Here is a 21,189-nt window from a genome sequence, read left to right on the forward strand (position 1 = left end):
CCCGGCCTGAGCCCACCACAACCGCCAGGGGATGTAGCTCTCCAGCTGCGGGCAGGAGGCCCCAGCCAGGGTGTCCGGGCCGGTGGCGCCCAGGCCCTGGGGGAATGCGGTCGAGGGGACAGGCAACATGCCTGGGCCCGAACGGGTCAGGGGACCAGAACCACTTCCCCATTCCCAGGGTGCTGCGGAGCCCACCCCAGGGGCAGTGCGCTGGTGGGGCGGCCAGGGTCATGTGGGGGCCGGGCCTGGTGCCAGCGCCCGGATCTGACCGGCCCCTGCTTATCTCAGCCCTGTTGACTCTGGGCTGTTATCACTGCCCTAGGATTTACTTCACACCCAGGCAGCTGAGAATAGAGGCACCTGGGGGCACCGTGCCAAGTGGAGAGGAGAGTATGGGCCAGGCAACGCCAAGGGAGAGCCGCTGGCGCACGGAGCCCAGTCACGCTCACCCTCCAAAACCTGCCTGGGTTTCGTTTCCTCCTTCCTCTTGTGCTGCCAGGGTCAGCCAGAGGTGGCTCCCCAGGCCACCCCTCCTCCCCAACGTCACCTCCTCCTCACATCTCCTGCTTCTCAAACAAACCTGCTCCTTCCTGCCTCCTGGCCTCCCTGTCTCCTCCCCCAGGCCTCTCACACACATTCTGACCACCCTGCTGCCCACAGGTCACAGATGAAAGATCAGAAGTTGGTACAGTGGGAGACCATGTTTTATTCAGTCCTGTCCAGGTTACCTGCCATCTCCAGGGTCTCTGGGCCAGTCCTCCTGTGAGCTCCCACCACACCACTCCCTAGGCATAAGCCCTCAGGAGCAGGCATGGGCTTCCACAGGCCGAGAAGGGTCCAGGAACTTGGTGAGGCCTCTGAGGGAGGCTGTGAGCAGCGCACCTGAGCTCCCAGCTCACCACCCCAGAACAGGGTTTGGGGGCTCTGGCCCTGAAGAGCCGGAGTGGGGCGGACTGGCACTGGCTGACCACTCAGCTCAGCAGGCGATGTGCCCCTATAGGTTGGCAGAAGTGGCTGCCACCGCTGGGTTTGTGTAAGAGAGGCTGCTGCCACCATTACCTGCAGAAACCTGGGTGGAAGGAAAAGAGATCCCAGGTGAGAAGCAGAAGGTACCTCCCAGAGCCCCTGCATGGCACCCCAAGCTGGATAATCCGTCCAGGGTCCTGGCCAGCTCTCAAAGGGTTAAGTCGGAGAGAGCACCTGCCACCCCACCAGCCAGGTGACTGTAAACAGGGCTGTCCTCCTCCCTCTGCTCCCCTTCACTCCTCCTTGGCTCTAATCAGCCCCCCTGGCCTCCCATGCAGCCCCTTTGACCCTCCATTCTCTGCTGTTTCAGCCCAAGGAGGGGTATGTGTGTGTGTGTGTGTATCTGTGTCTTTGTGAAATTGAGAGAGGGAGGTCTCCAGGAGGAGGAAAATAGGAGCAAGAAAAATAAACTCCTCTCTCCTCCCCCACCCAGAGTGGTTTTCCAGCCTCAGGTGGCTGCAGTAATTATTTACTAGGTTCCATAGAGAAAGGCCAGGAGAGGAAGGAGGGAGGGTTCCTTGCTCCCTTGAAGCTCCCAAGAACACTACTGGCACCCAGGCTCACCTGCTCTGCTGACACTTCTTCCTCTGCCTAGGAAACCTCCCCTTACACCAGCCTTTCTTGGTCTCCCCTCCATTCCTAGGAGATGATTAGGGGCACCGGGGCTCACCCCTATGGTTCTTCAGGAAGGGCTCCCCTGAGCATAGTGCTCCACCCATTTTGCTTCTGGGTGCAAAAAAAAAAAAAAAACTGCCGCGGTGGCACCAGTTCAGCCAGCGCCAGCCAGCACGAATGCAGATGGCCAATGCTCTTTTAGGAATTCTGGCAGTGGGGCCACTCCCTCTTGAGGGCCCCTTTCTTCCGTGGTCTCCTCCCAGGCCTGTCCTCCAGAACTCTTCTGACCTCCGCCCCCCATCCTTGCCAGGCCCTCCCCTGCTCACTTCATGCCACTTCTCACCTCTTCCAAGCTCTCTGGGTTTTCCAAGTACCCCCTTCAGAACCCTCGCCAGCCAAAGCCTCTGCCTCCCCCAGCCTGTGGGGCCAGCCTCACCTCCTCATAGGGGCTACGACTGGTACTTCCAGGGGGCACATAGCGCCCATGGGTGTGGTAGGTGGGGTACTCGCTCATAGGATGGTAGGCATCCCGGGCTGGAAAGATATCCAGCTGCCCGTAGTTCTTCCGGCGGCACTGCCAGACAGCCTGGGGATATAGGAGGTTATGGTGGGCCACGGGGTGCCTTCTAGCGGCGGGGCTCTGATCAGGGCCAGGGACTGCACTCACCAGGGCAACAAGATAGATGATGGCCAGCGCAACCAGAACACAGACCAGCACCAGCAGCGCGATGCCCCAGCCTGGCACCCTGGCCCCGGATGGGGCAGAGAAAGGAGACGGCACATCACGCACTAAAAGGAAAAGCAGTGGTGAGGGCAGTCTCCCAAAGGAGGTGCCCCTCCTACTGCCAGGACTAAGGAAAGAGCAGGGACCCAGACACTGGAGGGAGAGGGGCCGCGGCATGGTGCCGGGCTACAGGCCGGGAAGCAGCCTCACCGCTGGCTGCTGAGACATTCAGGTCATATCTAGAGGCTGCTTCCGCTTTACGCGCATCAAACTGTGTCTCCACGTCTTGGACATTGGTGGTACCTTCTCGGAAGGCCAGAGTCGATTCTACCACCACAGATCCTGGCCTGGTCACAGGGAAATGGGCACTTCAGCCACGGGTCACAGCTCTGGCTCAGCACTCTCCCCCAACCTTGATGCACCAGTCCCTCCCTACGATCATGACAACCACCCACCCTCCAACCACCACTGAGTCCACACCCAGAACTGCACCTGAAGTTGATATTGAAGAGGCCCAGAAAATCCTCTTGTTTATAAATCTGCAAAAACTGGGGTGAGAGGGAAAGGACTCAGGCTTGATGCAAAGGGTGTGGACAGTTCTGAAGGCTGCTTCAGGGGAGCATGGGGAAGGAAAGACTGATACTCACCAATCCAGAAATGTTTCTCCGCAGCTCTTGGTAATAGTTGGTATTGGGATCTCCCAGAGAGGAGTTAAACTGGAGGTTCAAAATGCGAAAAGACAGGAAAAAGAAAGAGACCCCAACAGACAACTGGGGAGAAGTGCTGTGATTGGAGGAGGTGAGAGGAGGTACTATGCTATGGTGAGTGCTACTGGCAACAGTCTTGGTGCTATGGCTGGCAAGGGTGGCAGGAGTATCAGAATGGTGGCTGGGAGTTGAGAATGGAGTACTCTTGCTGCCTGGAGTTGTAGTAGACTCAGCAGCAGAGGTGCCATTGTGCACCAAAGTGGAAGCTGAGCCTGATGTCGAGCCTGAGGCCGAGGTGCCATGGTGGGCTGGAGCGGTGGTGGAGCCCAGGGCTGGAGCAGTGGTGGAGCCGGAGGTTGGCCCGGTGTCTGTGGTCGAGGTGCCATGGTGGGCTGGAGCGGTGGTGGAGCCCAGGGCTGGAGTGGTGGTGGAGCCAGAGGTTGGCCCGGTGTCCGTGGTCGAGGTGCCATGGTGGGCTGAAGCAGTGGTGGAGCCGTGGGCTGGAGCGGTGGTGGAGCCTGGGGCTGGCCCGGTGTCTGTGGCTGAGGTGCCATGGTGGGCTGAAGCAGTGGTGGAGCCGTGAGCTGGAGCGGTGGTGGAGCCTGGGGCTGGAGTGGTGGTGGAGCCGGAGGTTGGCCCAGTGTCCATGGTCGAGGTGCCATGGTGGGCTGAAGCAGTGGTGGAGCCGTGGGCTGGAGCGGTGGTGGAGCCCAGGGCTGGAGTGGTGGTGGAGCCGGAGGTTGGCCCAGTGTCCGTGGTCGAGGTGCCATGGTGGGCTGAAGCAGTGGTGGAGCCGTGGGCTGGAGTGGTGGTGGAGCCTGGGGCTGGCCCGGTGTCTGTGGCTGAGGTGCCATGGTGGGCTGAAGCAGTGGTGGAGCCGTGGGCTGGAGCAGTGGTGGAGCTGGAGGTTGGCCCAGTGTCCATGGTCAAGGTGCCATGGTGGGCTGAAGCGGTGGTGGAGCCCAGGGCTGGAGCGGTGGTGGAGCCGGAGGTTTGCCCAGTGTCCGTGGTCGAGGTGCCATGGTGGGCTGGAGCAGTGGTGGAGCCAGAGGCTGGCCCAGTATCCGTGGCCAAGGTGCCATGGTGGACTGGAGTGGTGGTGGAGCCCAGGGCTGGAGCAGTGGTGGAGCCTGGGGCTGGCCCGGTGTCCGTGGCCGAGGTGCCATGGTGGGCTGGAGTGGTGGTGGAGCCATGGGCTGGAGCGGTGGTGGAGCCTGGGGCTGGCCCCGTGTCTGTGGCCAAGGTGCCATGGTGGGCTGGAGCGCTGGTGGAGCCGGAGGCTGGCATGGTGTCTGTGGCCGAGGTGCCATGGTGGGCTGGAGCGGTGGTGGAGCCTGGGGCTGGCCCGGTGTCTGTGGCCAAGGTGCCATGGTGGGCTGGAGCGGTGGTGGAGCCAGAGGCTGGCCCGGTGTCCGTGGCCGAGGTGCCATGGTGGGCTGGAGCGGTGGTGGAGCCCGGGGCTGGGGTCAAGGAGACATCCTGTCCCCCAGTGGCAGCTGAACCTGAGGTTAGTGTGGTGGCTGGGGCCGGGGTCAGGTTCTGTCCCTGAATAGTGGAGGAGCCTGAATCAGGGCTATGGCTGGAGATGCCACTGCTGGTCACACTCACAACATTCCTGGTAGAGCTGGGTGCTGAATTTCTGTGGGTAGTCCCCGTCTTTTCTCCTCCTGGGGTAGAGCTTGCATGACCAGAACCTGTAAGAACTGTTGTAGGGTCTGTGGCAGCTGTAAGAAGTTGAAGTCACAGGGTTGGGTTGGAGGACAAAATAAGAAAATAGAAGCTCTAGCCACCAGGAAATAATACCAGAGGACTGGGAAGTGGGCAGCCTCAGGCAGCCCCTGGGTTGGCCGGCTCCTTACCTGCGACCTCTCCTTCTCTGCCCACAGGCCTCAGCTGCTAGCCTGTGCATTTCTCCCTCCTAAGCCTTCCCTCTCCCTCCTCCTTTCCCCTAAGACTTCTCTTCAGGACATTTGCTTGCCCCTGGCACCCACTCTCAGGGTGGGGGGGCACCTCTTCTTAGCCTGTCCTTAGCCTCTCCCTCATCCTGGCACAGACAGGGCAGCCTCTGTCTGCAATTCTTGCCTTTCATGATGCCATCTGCCAGGGAGCAAAACCCACAGAAAGTGCACGAAGACCACCTAAGCAGGGCATCCCACTCCCCCCTTGTGCCTCTCACCTGTAAGCACTATGAGTAGCAGCAGTAGGAAGAAAGGGGACTGGATGCCCGGTGTCATGGTGGTGGTGAACTGGGTGGGGAGGGGGCAGAACAGACTCAGGCAGGCGCTGCTTGAGAGGTGGAGCGGGCACAGGCGCCTGCTGCTTTATACCAGTCCCCCCCCCCGCCCGCCCTAGGCACAGCCGGAGCAGGTGACAGGTGACAAAACCCCGCCCCCTCCCCCGTCCCTACCTCCTACCTCTTCCTACTCCTCCCCAACCGTTCCCGGTAGGGAATGGGCTCTAATCACTCAACCCCCTGACAACCCCGTTTGTTCTCCAACTGGCCTCCCCCTTTCACCAACCACTCCCTGGCTCCAGGGGGAAGGGCAGAGGGCCAGTCTGGAACCTGGGGCCCCTGGGCTCTAGTTTTAGCCCCAGGACAACAACTAAGGTGGGACTGGGGAACACAGCCGGCTAGGTCGAGGTCCTGGACAGCAAGGCCAGAAAGCTCCCCCTAGGTCTCCCACTCCACTCCCCGGCCCTCCCTGGACCCATTGAAGCAGAGCAGGGCCGAGAAGAAATAAGAGGGCTGGATAATGAGTGGAATAGGTGCTAGTTTTGGGCTCCCTGCCCCCACCACTTCCCGGAATAGCCCCACCCTTCTAACCGCTCCCTGTCCCGTTCCACACGCAGTTTCTACCCTGAAACCCATAGTCCCCGCCCCAGCGGGGGACTTTGGGGGATCCAGGACTTTCCAGCAGCCTGAGTTCCCTCCTTGGGTTTCTCCCGAGAAGGGAGTTGGGGAAGAAATTTCCACTTAAAGGAGGAAACCTGGGCTCTGATTAACCCTAGGGTCGTTCCTTGCCACCCTCCACTGCTAGCCAGGAGCTCCCGCCCTCTAGTGGTCACCAGGAGCCTTGCGGGGCCGGACCGCGCCGGCTGAGGGGCCGCTCGGACCGGATGGAGAGGAGTTAGGGCAGCGCTACCTAAGTGAGGCAGAGAGACCCCGCGAGAGGGAGGCAGAGCCCGGGGGAGAAGGGTCACTGCCGTGGCCAGGGAGAGAGGAACGCACAGCATGGTGGACGGCTGGGAGCTTTAGGAGGGGCACTCCGGGAGGGCGTGGTGGTGGCGTCTGGAGGAAGTGGAGCCGAGCGGGTGGGGTCCTGAGGTACGTGGAAGGGGCACCAAGGTATGTGGGAGAGGACATTGGAACGTGGTCGGGGGAGTTGGACACGTTCTGTGTGGGCCGTTATGTACTTACGAGGCAGAGAGTAGGTGGGGAGACAGAATGGGATTTAGGGGCACAGAACTATCCTTTGAGGAGCAGAGTGGTATTGGGGACAGGTAGGCACGCAGTGGGGGGCAAAAGCACACGGGAGGTGCGTAATGAGCGAGAATCGAGAGGTGTGTGCGGCCAGCAGTGCGCCAGAGGAGGAAGCAATCCTGGGCCGCGGCGGCACGTGGAACTTGGGTCCAGCCGTCGCTTGCTGCGGTCTAGACCGATGGAAGCAGTTCCTACTGTATTTGGGAAACAGTTCTCAGCCCCAACGACACAGATTGGAAGGAACACTTTTTTTTTTTTTTTAAAGACGGGGTTTCACCATGTTGGTCAGGCTGGTCTTGAACTCCCGACCTCAGGTGATCCGTCCGCCTTGGCCTCCAAAGTGCTTGGATTAAAAGCGTGAGCCACCGCGCCCGGCCTGGAAGGAACACTTTAAAAACACTTCAGCGAGGCACGGGATTGGAGAGCATCGGGTCACCGGGCGAGAGACCACTTCTCCCGCCCGCGCGCCTCTCGGGCCCCCGAGGCGAGAGGCTTTGTGCTCGGCAAGACCCGGGGGCGGGCGCGGGGCGGGTTGGGGGCGTCTGACGTCAGCGCGCCCGGACGCGCGGGCCGGGGAGGCGGGGAGCCCCCCACTCCCAGGCCGGAGAAAACCCGAGTAGCTAGGTGGGCGGCAACAAACCGCAACTCCCGACATTGCCAGGCAACAGCCATTCAGTTCGGTTGCTGGGACACGCGTCACCATGGCGACGGCTCCGCGCCGCGCAGTCTGAGTATTTAAAGAGCAAGCGCGCGCAACGCCCGGGCGTCGGAAAGCGGCCTTCCGGGACTCCGCGAACTCCATTCTCCCTACCCCCTCCCCTTTACCATTCCCTTCGCCTTCCGGGCGCCAAGTCTCTCTGGCCTCCAAGGTGAACCCAGCTCCCCAGTGCGCCCAGTGTTCCCGGGTCGAGCCGGCTTCACGCGATGGGGAGCGGGATCCCGGGATCCCGGGATCCCGGGCCCCGGGCGGGCGGGAGGGACGGGACGCGGTGCAGTGTTGTTCTTTCCCCTGCCAATATTGCACTCGTCCCGGCCTCCGGCCCCCCCGGCCCCCCGGCCTCCCCCTACCCCGAGCGGGGCAGCCCCCGCCCTCCTGGCTCTCCATCCTGGCGGATCTCTGATAGACTGGAGTGTCGCGGCTGCCACCGTGAGTAAATGGGGCTGGGAGGACTTAGGGCATCCTCCGACAGACACCCTATCCTTCACTTAATTCCATCCAGCACCTTCCCCACCCGCACCCCTAAATCAGCCAAACTTCCTCTAGATCCCTAACTTCCACCATCCCAGCCTTTCTCCCCTACTCCCTGATTCCTTCCATTTCCCCTCCCTATCCCGGAAAATCCCTAAAATAAGCAGTTGCACTGGCTTAGAAAACAACCAGAACTTTATGGCAGTGTGCTGTCATCTTTCCAGGGGTTGGTGCCTGAGTAATACCCCTTGAAAACTTCTCACCCCCTGAACAGTGGGGTGACCACCCCTCTGGGGCTGAACTCCTTTTGGGTGCCAGAGAAGGGTCTGTGGTTGGCTGAGGGGCTGTAGCTTAGACCTCAGGGTCTCCAGGATGGACCCCAAGGCCGAAGGGTCTAAAATTCTGAATTCTCAATCCGGTGGCCTCCTCCTCATACCCTTCCCTGGAGCAGCTGCCTCCGGAATGGCTCAAAGTCCTCAGGCACTGTGTCTGAAGAAGGGAAAATAAGTTAGGTCAGAGGATGTGGCTCTCCCACAAGGCATGAAAGATCAGCTTGATCTCAATCAGCCACCTCACCATTGCATCGATACTGGAGATTGGACCAAATGATGTTTTCTTGAGAGAAGCAGAATACACCAAGACGTCCCCCTCGCATGGATGTGTCAATGATCACCCCAGAATCTGCCACAAGCTGGGGTCCTTCATAGAGCTTCACCCTGTCCAAGATGCCAGGAGTGTCCATGGGTGCTAGGGTGCCAGTGGGCACTGTGCCACCATGCCTGGGGCCTTGCTTTTCCCCAGCCCCCCTTGAGCTCACCAGGCCTGAGAGGGGAGGGAGGGAGGGAAAGGGAGGCAGGAAAGGAGAGGGAAGGGTGGTGCTTTTCTCAGGCCTGGGGCCCCTAGCTCTTTGTCCAGCTCCTTTTGCATCTCAAAGCACCAGCCGCATTCCAAGCGAGGATTGGGTTGCCATGACGATAAGCACAATGGGCTGGGGGGTGAAGTCACCCGCTTCCCAGGCTCTAGTCCACCCCCTTTTATCCCCTGTCCTGGCACCCCACAGCCCCAGGCACCTTAAAGGGGAACCAACCCAGGTTCCTGGACTCTGGGCTCTTGGCCATGGAAAGTCCAGCCTATAAGCAGACCCACTTCCCCTCCCCTTCCTGTTCATCCCCACCAACTAAGGCTACTTGTTGGAGGGAAATGCAAAGTTGTGGACAAAGTGCTGAACCGAGGCCTGTGAAGTCAGGGCCTTGGTTTTCTCTTCTGTAAATGATGATCCCTTCCAGGTCAGATCATTCTTATCCAGGTTGATAAGGCAGGTTCCAGGCCATTCCAATTAAGGGGCCAGATGTGATGTGCCCCTCCACAGATTGGCCCGGGTTTGGAGGCTTCTGGAGAACTGTAAAGGGCATCTAACCCAATGCCCTCATTTTACAAAGGGGAAAATGGGTCATGGAGGAGGAGTGACTTCACCAACATCACTCATAGGTGCTTGTGTCTGCAGTGAGAAGGGAGAGGGAGAGAAGCGGCTGCAGTCCCCATCCATGGAGAGGCCACTGGTGAGTCCCAGCTAAAGAGGAAGGACAGGCCCGGCCTGAGTCCCACAGGTGGGCTCAGCCCCTCTCCTTACCGAATGTAGCCAACTTGAGGCCGGTGCAGAAGCTGCCAGCGATAGGAGGTCTTGTCCCGCCAGCCCACATTTCGTGGGTCCGTCCACAGCAGTCGTACCTGATCAGGGGTGTGGCCAGTATGCCACAGGGCATTCCGGAGGTGCTCACCTGGGCCAGACACTGATGTCACTGCCTGGGGGACATAGGCAAAGACAGTGGGTCAACTGCAGAACTGGAGTGAAGGGAGACAACAGGTCGGTAAGTGCAAGTGGGAAAGGGAGTCTAGGTGGTCATGAAAATGCTTTGGGTCCCAGAGAGCCGGCCTCCGTGCCAGATGTCTGGGTAAGAGGGCTCCCAGTCAGGCAGGGGAGAAGGCCCTGGGGCTGCAGGGGAGAACTTTGAGAAAGGACCCTGGGTTGGGGAATCTGGGCTGCTGGGGACCTTGAGCTGCAGCCCTGGCTGGGCAACCGCCCGGAAGGGTGTAGCCTGCCAGTAGGTCTGCTCCGTCTGCTTCCACATGACCACGTAGAAGCGGCCGCTGTCTTGATAACTGAAGAGAAAGCCCGCATAGTCATCATCAGTCACTGTGTTCACATGGAAGGTGCCTTCAAAGTCCACGCCATTGAAGGCCGTGTATCCTGGGGTGGGGGTGGGATAAAGGTCAGGGGTAGCAAAGCTACTGGTGGCCATCATGGGGTGAGGTTGGGAAGGAATGCCTGCTATGTGTGTGGCCAGCTGGTACCACTGCCTTCTCTCTCGCCACTTTTTCCATTCTCCCTGTCTGTTTCCTCCCCTACCCTCTGCCCCTATAGGATTCCTCCATTTGGAAGTTATTGAACTGGGTATCCCTTACATACCAACTGCCAAGCCAGGGTCACTGTTCATGGTCTGAACGATTTCCATGCCCTGGTGTTGTACAGTAAAGAAAAAAGCTGTGATGCAGGCGTGCTGTCCTTCCCAGGCTCCCTCGGTAGCCCTGTCTGATAGCACCTGCCCATCCCAGTGCCCCGAGTACCTGGTTGAGCACAACCCAGTTTGGGTCAATCTGAGCATCACCCTCAGGATCCAGGACGACGGTCTGATAGGCCCGAAAATCCGTAAGCGTTACCTCTGCACTTTCGGGACACACATCCAGGGGGTCCACCACAGCATCATTGTCAAAGTCATCCTCACACACATCACCAACGCCATTGCCTGCACAGAGTGAGGCTGGGTGCTCACGACGGCCCTGCCCACTGCCACTAGGCAGCAGTACCACCTGTTGGGCCTTGCATTTCTGACTTCTTTCCCCACCCTGCCCTTCCTCACTTCCCAACAGGGCTTGCTGCCTCCCCCTGGGCAAAGGCAACACCAGTCTAACGTGCTCTGGGTCCCCATGCTTACCATCTGAGTCCTTCTGATTGGGATTGGGTACCAGGCGACAGTTATCAGGACCAGGAGGCACGTAATCTGGGATGCCATCATTGTCATCATCACCATCACACTCATCTCCAAATCCATCGTTGTCTGAGTCCAGCTGAGAGCTATTCGGTAGCTGTGGGCAGTTGTCCTTGGTGTCCTGATGCCCATCCCCATCACTGCTCAGAAGAACAAGAACCAAATAAAGGCTTTAAAGGTACTCCTTGTCCTTCCCCTTGCTTCTGCCTAGGAGCCTCTGGAGTCTACTCTCCATCCATTCAGACCCCTGGCAATCAGCAAGATGAGGTGAAGGTCCAGCAGTAGGAATTGAGGGTAGACCATAAGAGTGACTTCTTGCTCAATAGCAATCAAGAATTAAGGCTAAATCATAGAAGGAATTAAGAATATACTATGGCCCAAGCACAGTGGCTCAAGCCTGTAATTCTAGCACTTTGGGAGGCCGAGGCAGGCAGATCACCTGAGGTCAGGAGTTCAAGATCAGCCTAGGCAACACCAGGAAACCCCGTCTTTACTAAAAATACAAAAAACAACCAGGCTTGGTAGCACATGCTTGTAATCCCAGATACTCAGGAGACTGAGGCAGAAAAATCACTTGAACCCAGGAGGCAGAGGTTGCAGTGAGCCAGTATTGCACCACTGCACTCCAACCTGGGTGACAAAGCAAGACTCCATCTCAAAAAAAAAAAAGATAGACTAGAGGAAAGTAAAATATCCCCAGTAAGACCTTGCATTCCACCAGGCACAGCAGCTCATGCCTGTAATCCCAGCACTTTGGGAGGCTGAGGCCAGCAGATCACCTGAGGTCAGGAGTTCAAGACTAGCCAGGCCAATACAGTGAAACCCCTGTCTCTACTGAAAATACAAAAATTAGCCAGGGTTGGTAGCACATGGCTGTAATCCCAGTTACTCAGGGAGGCTGAGGCATGAAAATCGCTTGAACCTTGGAGGCAGAGGTTGCAGTGAGCCAAAATTGCGCCACTGTACTCCAGCCTGGGTGACAGAGAGACTGTCTCCAAGAAAAAAAGCCGGGTGTGGTGACTCACACCTGTAATCCCAGCACTTTGGGAGGCTGAGGCGGGCAGATCACGAGGTCAGGAGATCAAGACCATCCTGGCTAACATGGTGAAACCCCATCTCTACTAAAAATACAAAAAATTAGCTGGGCATGGTGGTATGCACCTATAGCCCCAGCTACTTGGGGAAGCTGAGGCAGGAGAATTGCTTGAACCTGGGAGGCAGAGGTTGCAGTGAGCCAAGATCATGCCATTGCACTCAGCCTGGGCAACAGAATAAGACTATCTCAAAAGAAAGAAAGAAAGAAAGACCTTGCATCTCTTGGCCAAGACCTTACCTGTCTTCGTTGGTATCACAGACATCCCCCACCAGGTCGCTGTCCGCATCTGTCTGAGAGAGAGGGACCTGTTCTCACCATCTTCTCTTGATAACTCAAGAGGGTGATCTGACCAGTTCCCATCCAAAGGGCTGGGGCTTCATCCACCAGTATCCTCATCCCTCCCCTGCCCTTACCATCCCCCTGTACCTGGGTAGGATTGCTCATTTCAGGGCAGCTGTCACAAGCATCTCCCACCCCGTCCTCATCCCTGTCTGTCTGTAGTGGGTTGGGGACTTTAGGGCAATTGTCCAATCCATTGGGGATGCCTAGAAGACATGGGAAGCACAAGGTTATTACTAGAACATGTCATACTGTCTCTTCTAGGTTGGTGAAAGTCCTGAACTTTTTCTCAGGACACACCCAGAGGACAACTGGTCAGGAAATCTGCCTGTTTCTTGTCTCACCCTCTAGTCCACACTCTGCCTAACGCTACACCCTACCTCACATTCCCACTGACACCTGCTGCAGGTGATCTCTCCTCACCCAGGCCAGCTTCCACAAGCCTGCCTCCCCAATTCACAGAGACTTGCCAGCTTCCCTGCTTCATCCCCACCTGATCCAAATTCTTACGGCTCCCCCAGCCTCCCCTTCAGCCCCAGGCCTGCACCATCCCCATCCACATCGTTGTCACAGGCATCTCCTTCCCCATTGCCATCTGTGTCCTTCTGGTCATTGTTGGGAACGTTGGGGCAGTTGTCACAGGCATCACCAAATGAATCTGTATCTGAGTTCTGCTGGTCCTTGTTGGGGAACAGCCGGCAGTTGTCCTGGGCAGAGGGGTGGGAGGGGAAGAGTCAGCACCCCTAAACCACTTGTCATCTTGCACCTACCTTGTCACTGTATCCTTTTCTAAGATCACAACCTTGTGGTGGTCAAACTCCTTGGCACGGTCCCACCCATCCAACCTCCTTGTCCTGGGCACAAGGTTTTTGCCTCCCTTATTTGGGGTATTGGGCCCTTCCTAGAGAGCTGCCAGATGAGGTAAGAAAGGCACTGAGAGGGCCGGGCGTGGTGGCTCATGCCTGTAATCCCAGCACTTTGGGAGGCCGAGCGGGTGGATCACAAGGTCAAGAGATCGAGACCATCCTGGTCAACATGGTGAAACCCCATCTCTACTAAAAATACAAAAATTAGCTGGGCATGGTGGCGCATGCCTGTAATCCCAGCTACTCAGGAGGCTGAGGCAGGAGAATTGCCTGAACCCAGGAGACGGAGGTTGCGGTGAGCCGAGATCGCGCCATTGCACTCCAGCCTGGGTAACAAGAGCGAAACTCTGTCTCAAAAAAAAAAAAAAAGAAAAAGAAAGGCACTGAGAGGACAGGAGCAGAGTAGAGGAGCTTCCAGGGGGCAGGGCAGTCTGAGAGTCACCTCAACGTTCTTGATCCCGTCCCCATCAGCATCGTCATCACACTGGTCCCCGACGCCATCATTATCAGCATCTTCCTGCCCAGAGTTGGGTGTCAAAAGGCAGTTGTCCTAAAGTTCAGAGGAGAAGGATGATGAGTTCTGCCTGAGCCAGCCTGGGCTCCCCGCCGCGCTCCCTCGCCCGCCTGCCCCTGCACCTGTTTGCAGTGTTTGTTGTTGTCCATGCAGGGCAGCGCTTGGTCTGGGTAGCCATCGATGTCTGTGTCAGTCCCGCATACGTTCCCGTTCCCAGCCCAGCCCACGTTGCACTGGGCAACATAAAGGGTAGGAGCTAGCCGTTTGGGCCGGCTCCCCTCCTCCCTCTTATTTTCCCTGCTTCAGGTTCTGTCTCCCCACCAACCAGTTCCCCTCTCTCCCATGAAGGCCCCCAATCCAGGCCCTAAATAGAACCCTACACCTTCCCCCAGACTCCCCTTTTCCTTCCACGCCTGAAGCCTAGCTCACCTGGCAGGACACTGCACCATTGCGTTCAAAGAGACAGTGAGCATGGATGTGGCAGGGGCTGTGAGCTGGGCTGTGGCAGGTCCGGGCTGGGAGGCAGCCCTGGCTCTGGTTGCCCAGGAAACCCAAGCGGCAGGGACCGCACTTGAAAGAGCCCTAAGAGTGGAGTGGCAGCGTCAGGAAGGAGCCCACCAGGCACCCAGAACCAGCACTGCCCCACCTCCGGGGTGTGGGCTGGGCATTCAGCTATGTCAGGTATAGCAACATCTCCGTTAGGTTCTCATGACAACCTTTCAGGGTGGATAACAGCCCCAGTTTCCAGATGAGAAAGCTGAGGCTCGGAAGGTTAAATAATGCCAAAGAGCTAGCAAGAGGCAAACCAGTATTCCAAACCAAGTCCATGTGAACACCTAATCTGTAGTGCCCTGAGGAGGAGGAAGGACAGCAGGAAATCTGAAGGTAAAAAGGGGCGGGGGTGGGGTTTTACCATTCCCATCACCCCAGAATACTCTCAGGGTATTCAGCTCACCACAGTGTTGGTACAGATGGAGTTTGGGTCACAGCCACCGTTGTTGCCATCATTGCATTCATCGATGTCATTGCAGACCTGAAGGGGCAGACTTTGGGTGGAACCAGACCTATGGTGGGTCTCCTCAGATACAGCAGAGGGCACTGGTATGGCCTTATCTGTGAACATCAACATTAAGCCCAGACCCAAAGCCGATGCAAAGCCATCCCTGCCCCATACATCGCAAGGGTCCCATGTCCCACCCAGAAGCCCCTGGCCTCTACAAGGCCAAGATCCCTTGTCCACACACACTACCCAGTCTGACCTGTTTGCTGGCCCGGGCATAGTCAATGCCTACACCAGACACCTGTATGCCCTTGTACCCTCGAGGACAGGCCTCACAGTGGAAGCCGGGCATGGTGTTGATGCAGCTGGAGCCTGGGAAACACGGGTCAGCGTGAGCACACTGGGGACCAGACGAGAAGGCAGAGGTCAGGCTGCCCTCTGGGAAACTCAGGGCCCTGCCTGTGATCTAAGAACCATTGCTCCAAGTCTCTCCACACCATCGTCTTGTGCTCCTGGGCCCCACCCTGCCTCCCTTGGGGTTCCCTGGCTCCCTCCCCAAGCCCCTGGTGGCCATCTCAAGCCTCCCCTGCTGCTCCCCAGCTCCTTCCCTGTGTGGCCTTCGGTCTTTGCCCCGGGCCTCCTGTCTCTCCCATCTTGCATTTCTCTTCTTATCTCTGACCGCTCCTAAACTCTAGATTCCTCTCCTCCAGACCAGCATTTATCCCACCCTCTTGGGCCCCTCCTGACGTCCTCACCCCAGTTTTCTGTACCCTTCTGGGCTCTGCCCTCCCCCACCTCATTGATGTCACTGCAGTGGGTGCCGTTGCCCTGCAGGCCGGGGGGGCAGGGCCCACAGCGGTAGCCTGGGTACTCGTACACTTCCATGCAGTCCACGCCTCGGAAGCAGGGATTGGGGCTGCAGTGAGAACGCTGCTCATGGAAGCCTGAGGGGTGGACACAGTCAGAGCTACCCGGTGGTCACCCTTTAAGCCACCAGAACAGGAAGCTGAAGCCATTGGGTAGGGAACATGGCACTGTCATCTGGAGCCTCCCCTACACTCCCACTCACCGCACACCTGACACTCCATGATGGTGTTTCGGATCAGGGACATTTCCTTCACCTGGGGAAGGATGGAGAGGAGTCAGCACTTGGCATCTGCCACCCCACCCCAGAATCAGTGCCACCCTTCACTGGCCCACCCGAACCTGGTCTCGGATATCATCCCGCAGCTCCACCAGGATCTGGTTGAAGAGGGTGAGTTGGGTGACCAGCGCCTTGGTCTGCTCCCCTGTCAGGACCCAGGGTGTGAGGGGCTCAGTAGTGGGGTACCAGTCCAGGGCCCTTTGTAGGCAATAAGCCAGCACCTGCCATGGCTGCCCACCCCTGCCTTTAAACCTACTACATCCTTGACTGAAGAGGACTTATTTCGAGGCAGCTGCCAGAGCCTGGGGCCTCCTCCCCCCTTGCCCCTTCCGCTTCAGCGTGGCCTACTCACCTAGAATGGAGTGCAGTGCATTGCTCACTGGAGAGGAGAAGAAAACAGAGTCAGAGGGGTGAAATGATGAGGAGGAGGAAGGAAGGCAGGGACAGGGCTAGAGCCTCAGAATAAAGATGGGGTGCTGAATGGTGGGAGGGCAGAGCTGGCAGACGAGCAGTGCTAGCTCCTTCCACAGGGAAAAGGACCCTCTAAGGAGTTGCTTCATAGGAATCAAAACCCAAATCCTCCTGGTTCCTAGGAATGAGAGTGGCAGAAGGGATGGACCCAAAGCAGGGCCAGGGCCCCAGTACATTCCATTCCCCCCAACTTTGTTTTTTTTTTTTTTTTTTTTTTTTGCAGATGGAGTCTTGCTCTGTTGCCCAGGCTGGAGTGCAGTGGTGCGATCTCGGCTCACTGCAACCTTTACCTCCAGAGTTCAAGCCATTCTCCCGAGTAGCTGGTACTACAGGCATCCACCACCATGCCCCGTTAATTGTTTGTATTTTTTAGTGGAAATGAGGTTTCATCACATTGGCCAGGCTGCTCTCGAACTCTTGACCTTGAGTGATCTGCCCACCTCAGCCTCCCAAAGTGCTTGGATTACAGGCGTGAGCCACCACACCTGGTCATCCCATTCCCTTCAAGTGCTCTCTCTCTCTCTGAAATATCTGGGAAAGGTGGGTGTTTGATTTAGGTGAGAGCTTCTGAACATCCCTGCCAGAGAGACCAGGCAGATGGGTAATGCTCAGAGAAATTGCTGGTTGACAGCTGCCAGTGAGAACTAAAAAAGACTCAAGACCAGGCCACATGCGGTGGCTCACTCCTGTAATCCCAGCACCTTGGGAGGCCAAGGTGGTTGGATCGCTTGAGGTTAGGTGTTCGAGACCAGCCTGGCCTACGTGGTAAAACCCTGTCTCTATTAAAATTATAAAAATTAGCTGGGTGTGGTGGTAGGCAACTGTAATCCCAGCTACTCGGGAGGCTAAGGCAGGAGAATCACTTGAACCTGGGAGGCGGAGGTTGCAGTGGCCCAGATTGCACCACTGCACTCCTGCTTGGGTGACAGAGCAAGACTCTGTCTCAAAAAAAAAAAAAAGACTCAAGACCAGTATCTCTCAGTCAGCCAAAACCAAGCAATTAACTTCTTTCTCTCCCATCCCTTCTAGAGTTCCTCAGTGATATTCCTCTCTTGGATCGCTTTGTTTTTTTCTGGGATGGCTGTACTGGAGATTGTGGAGTCAGGTAGAAGATTTGGAATAACAGGGTTAGAAACCCCAGGAAGGTGAGTCAAAGGAATGGGTGTTGAGAGGGAGGTTGAGAAGACAGGATTCACCAAAGGCCACAGGGCCTGTGGTCCAATGTCAGCAAATAAGTCTGTGTTACCTGCACTGTGGATGGACTCGTCCCCTTGGAATGGACACTCACTCAGGGCTCCTACCCGGGCCATGGACCCACCCAGAATAATTTTCATAGATTCCACAAAGCCCTGGGGGGGATAGCAGCAGAATAAGGTGGGAAGGTCTACCAACCCCTTCCCCAACTGGTGCAAACTCTATTTCCACAGAACTCAGAGGCTCCTCCCTGCTCACCTGCATCCTCAAATAAGCCTTCTGTCCAGTCCTAATCTCCAGCCCATCGACCTCCGCTGGAGGAATGGGGGCCAGTGCTGGAAGGCCTGCATGTTGGTCACCCAGTTTGCAGTCCACATAGAGATGTAGGGCAGGGCTGGGTCTGGAGGGGCCTCGGAGTCGCAGGAGAACTGTGTGTGTGCGCCCATCGGCCAGGCCTGCTTGCTGTAGGTTCACGGCGTGGACTTTGCCATCCTCCCGCTGATACCGCACCAGTACTGCCCAGGAGGGGAGATCAGTATGGGCACTGTCCCCCATCCCCTGCCTCCCAGTTGAGCCTTGGATCAGCTCTGCTGGATACATCTCTAAGGCCCCCATCCCTAATTCTACTATGTAGCTCTCAACACCTTGTATGTAATAGGTACACAATAAATGTTTTTCAAATTGGTTTAGAGGCCGCAATGGCTCATGCCCGTAATCCCAGCACTTTGGGAGGCCAAGGTGGGCAGATCACCTGAGGTCATGGGTTTGAGAACAGCCTGGTCAACATTCGAAATGCTGTTTCTTTATTTTTTTCTTTTTCTTTTTTTTTATAGCTTCTTTCTTACCAAAAACCAGACAAAACACTGTTTCTACTAAAATTACAAAAATTAGCCAGGCTTGGTGGAGGGCAGCTGTAGTCACAGCTACTTGGGAGACTGAGACAGGAGAGTCGCTTGAATCTGGGAGGCGGAGGTTGCAATAAGCTGAGATTGTGCCACTGCACTCCACCCTAGGTGACAGAGTGAGATGCCGTTTAAAAAAAAAAAAAAAACTGGTTCCCATATAGTCTAGCAGTTAGGATTCCTGGTTTTCACCCAGGTGGCCCAGGTTCGACTCCTGGTATGGGAACCAAAATAAAAAAATAATAATAAAAATAAAAAATTGGTTTGGAGAATAAGACTGTCTTAGTCTTCAGTGGTATCAGATGACTCTATCCTCTCCTAGGGTGACAGCTGGTTTTGTGCCCACTGAACTGTGCCAGGGATCTGAAGGACCTTTCTGTATCACTGCTGAGGCAGAGACATGCCTCACCCTCCCTCCAGGCATCCCAAGTACAACCCATCCCTATAAATACCAGGCCTCAAGTTTCACCCTATTGTTTGGTACCTGGCCTCTTAAAGCACCTTGTAAGCACCCCGTACAAGATGCCCTTGATGTCTGGGCACAGCCAGATGGGACCATGGTCCCCAGTGGAGGCCAAGGAGAATTAGGAAGTACTTGGGAAGTAGGGATGAGGGAGAGTGCTCAAGGGGGTCACCATTGCAGGAAAGGAGATGCCCACCAGTCACCTTTGTTGATCTTGCCTACAACAGAGGCCTCCAGCCATCGTGTGTTGTCTTGACGAGAGTAGAGGCCGAAGAGGACACCACCCTGCTTGGGGGGCAGGCGGAAGGTGGACAAGAGGTAGATGTCCCCAGCAGTGAGCAAGGCTGTCCGGATCTTCTCTGCCACAGCCACCATCTGCCGAGACTCGCCCACAGTCAGCAGGTCAATTACTGGTCAGGCAGGGGTTGTCAAGGTTAGAGAATGGGATCAAATGCTAAGGTATGCCCTCCCCTGAGCCCACATCACCCCCTACCCCCACCACCAGGCAGCGTTAATCACCTCAAAACTCAACTCTTGCTCTCAGAAGACAGAGGCACTGTGCCTTCCTTTCCCCATTATTGCCTACTACCACCTTCCAGGAACCTGCAGGCTTGAGGCTCACTTAGAAACAGAAACAGCACCCCACAAATTTGAGATGTCTCCACCAGGTGGCGCAAGGGAGATGCTGTGCTGATCCCCCACAGGAGTGGCACCTGGTGCCCACAAGGCAGAAACGGGAGGCAGCTTCTCTTTCCACTGCTGGATTTGGCTCGTTCCACACCCTAGTGTCCCTCCTCCCATCCTAAGGGAACATCACAAAAGCTGCCCACTGAGGGCTCTGACCCTCCCACCATCTGGGCTCTCTCCCATAGGAATGTAGGACCCAGCTCCTCTGCCTCCTGTGTCCTGGCCAATCTGTGGTTTTCCCTCCAGTCAGTAAAGAATCTACGCCTGTGTCATCTGCTCCAGCTACTTCTCTCACACCGATGGGACCATCCCACCGCCAGACCTCTGGGAGAGCTTCTTGGTCCCCACCCCCGCCCTGTCCTTGGACACCCAGGAGCACAGGGGGATGAAACCCAGGGACCTACACAGTACACCCACGTTCAGGCTGCTCTCCTAGACCCTGGGGTGTCTACAGATGCTCAGACACCACCCCAGCCAGGCAGCCTGAGCATCCAGTTTCTGAGTCCTCTGCCCTGGCCTCATGCCTGACCCTGGCCCGTTCCGACTCCTCCACTACCCTCTGGTGCCCACTCCTCTCCACCAGGCCATAATTTCACCAATTCTAGGCAGTCTAACGTTTTCCTCTGGCTCAAGTTCTGGACTCTTCCCCTCTCTCCTTGCCCACATGTTCTCTGCTACTTGGGCTGGGGGCAAATGGGAAAGAGGCAGAGTGGTCTAAGAGGATGGAGACAGGCTTACCCTGCAGGTCCTGACTGGCAGATGCGAAAGAGCAAAGGAGGAGAAGAGCCAGGGCCCCCCGAAGTTCCTGCGTCTCCATGCCGCTCAGCCGGCTCACTACCCCTGGCAGGCAGGCAGCTGGGAGGGGAAAAGGCTAGGCGGAGAGAGCAGGAGCTGGGGGGCGGAGGGACGGAGTGGGAGGGGGGGCCAGCAGGCGGGTGATGGGGGGGCTGAAACAAAGAGCTGCCAATCACCCTGCAGGCATCATCGGCTCTGGGAACCAGGGGCACTGGGAAAGAGTCCTGGAGGCCTCCCTGCCTCTTACCTCCCCCTAATGGTCCTCCCCTTGTTGCCTCCCTTTCCGCAGTCATCACACTGTTGGGGGTCTCAGCACACAGCACTACCAAATGCTACTGTTTTCTGGAAGCCACGATTGTGGAAGGCAAGAACCCCTACCAGGGGCAGTGCTAGACAGTGGGCATTATTCCACAGCTGGCAGGAAAGGATGCCAAGGGAGTGGCCAAAACTAGCTTGCTATAGTGCCCAGGGATGCCCACATGGCATGAATTTTGCTGTTCTGGCGGAGCAAGTGCTCTTTATTAGGGTTGGGGTCCCCTGACACGTGCCTGTTTCTCCATTTTCCCTCATTTCTAGGAAACTTTGGGAGTCTGGAAGCTTCTGACGGGAACTGGAGAGTCTAAAGCAGTGGTCAGTGAGGTCGGAGTGAAGAAACCAGGAAAGAGGAAAGGGACACCAGGGACAGGCGCAGAAGACCGGGGTACAGGCCAGGAGCCAACGACCAGACTGTGGAACTCTGTAGGTACTAGCGGACGGTCCTTGACCCGGATGGAGCAGAGGGGCGCCTGAGTTCCCATTACCTAGGCAACAGCCTGCGAACCTCCACTCCCCTCCCCTCCCCCACCCAGGCCCCAGTCCGGCGTCCGCTCCGGCCGCCGCCACCGCCCCTGTTTTGTTTCCATGGCGACAGGCGGCGCAGGGCCTGCTCC

At 57.1% G+C, this 21,189-nt stretch overlaps 2 protein-coding genes, 1 long non-coding RNA gene and 1 other non-coding gene across 15 annotated transcripts; 2 read left to right on the plus strand and 2 right to left on the minus strand.

Moving 5' to 3' along the window:
• Nucleotides 1-686: 686 nt before the first annotated feature.
• Nucleotides 687-5,399, minus strand: MUC1 (mucin 1, cell surface associated). 2 transcript variants are annotated; one of them, XM_012476278.2, is made up of 7 exons: nucleotides 5,249-5,399; nucleotides 4,681-4,796; nucleotides 3,013-3,062; nucleotides 2,858-2,913; nucleotides 2,309-2,430; nucleotides 2,078-2,227; nucleotides 687-1,069 (listed from the first exon to the last, which is right to left on the minus strand). In XM_012476278.2, the coding sequence occupies exons 1-7, from the start codon at nucleotides 5,304-5,306 to the stop codon at nucleotides 995-997; spliced, it is 627 nt and encodes a 208-aa protein (XP_012331701.1). In that variant the 5' UTR covers nucleotides 5,307-5,399; the 3' UTR covers nucleotides 687-994. The 2 variants fall into 2 exon arrangements, with proteins under 2 accessions (XP_012331701.1, XP_064226462.1); XM_064370392.1 differs by adding an exon at nucleotides 2,576-2,712 and having other exon boundaries at nucleotides 3,013-4,796.
• Nucleotides 5,400-7,919: 2,520 nt separating this feature from the next.
• On the minus strand, nucleotides 7,920-21,128 carry THBS3 (thrombospondin 3). Of its 11 annotated transcripts, none has more exons than XM_012476266.2 (23): nucleotides 20,204-21,124; nucleotides 18,982-19,188; nucleotides 17,672-17,928; nucleotides 17,466-17,568; nucleotides 16,101-16,127; nucleotides 15,811-15,893; nucleotides 15,674-15,725; nucleotides 15,400-15,548; nucleotides 14,864-15,004; nucleotides 14,560-14,637; nucleotides 14,034-14,186; nucleotides 13,727-13,837; nucleotides 13,533-13,640; nucleotides 12,772-12,931; nucleotides 12,312-12,430; nucleotides 12,123-12,175; nucleotides 10,736-10,929; nucleotides 10,368-10,546; nucleotides 10,210-10,258; nucleotides 9,794-9,990; nucleotides 9,373-9,545; nucleotides 8,319-8,458; nucleotides 7,920-8,231 (listed from the first exon to the last, which is right to left on the minus strand). In XM_012476266.2, exons 1-23 carry the CDS (start codon nucleotides 20,280-20,282, stop codon nucleotides 8,173-8,175), a joined length of 2,871 nt encoding a protein of 956 aa, XP_012331689.1. In that variant the 5' UTR covers nucleotides 20,283-21,124; the 3' UTR covers nucleotides 7,920-8,172. The 11 variants fall into 11 exon arrangements, with proteins under 11 accessions (XP_012331689.1, XP_064226653.1, XP_012331691.1 ...); XM_064370583.1 differs by having other exon boundaries at nucleotides 15,681-15,725; nucleotides 20,204-21,120; XM_012476268.3 differs by having other exon boundaries at nucleotides 19,298-20,292.
• Nucleotides 8,597-19,346, plus strand: LOC105733708 (uncharacterized). Its single transcript, XR_001111332.3, has 3 exons — nucleotides 8,597-9,301; nucleotides 17,249-17,364; nucleotides 19,006-19,346. It is a non-coding gene; the product is annotated as an uncharacterized LOC105733708 (long non-coding RNA).
• Nucleotides 18,470-18,541, plus strand: TRNAE-UUC (transfer RNA glutamic acid (anticodon UUC)). The gene has a single exon. It is a non-coding gene; the product is annotated as a tRNA-Glu (tRNA).
• Nucleotides 21,129-21,189: the final 61 nt, after the last annotated feature.

Source organism: Aotus nancymaae, unplaced genomic scaffold (assembly GCF_030222135.1).
Source record: "Aotus nancymaae isolate 86718 unplaced genomic scaffold, 86718_ANA_hifiasm-v0.15.2.pri h1tg000108l, whole genome shotgun sequence".
Classification (NCBI taxonomy): Eukaryota; Metazoa; Chordata; class Mammalia; order Primates; family Aotidae; genus Aotus; species Aotus nancymaae.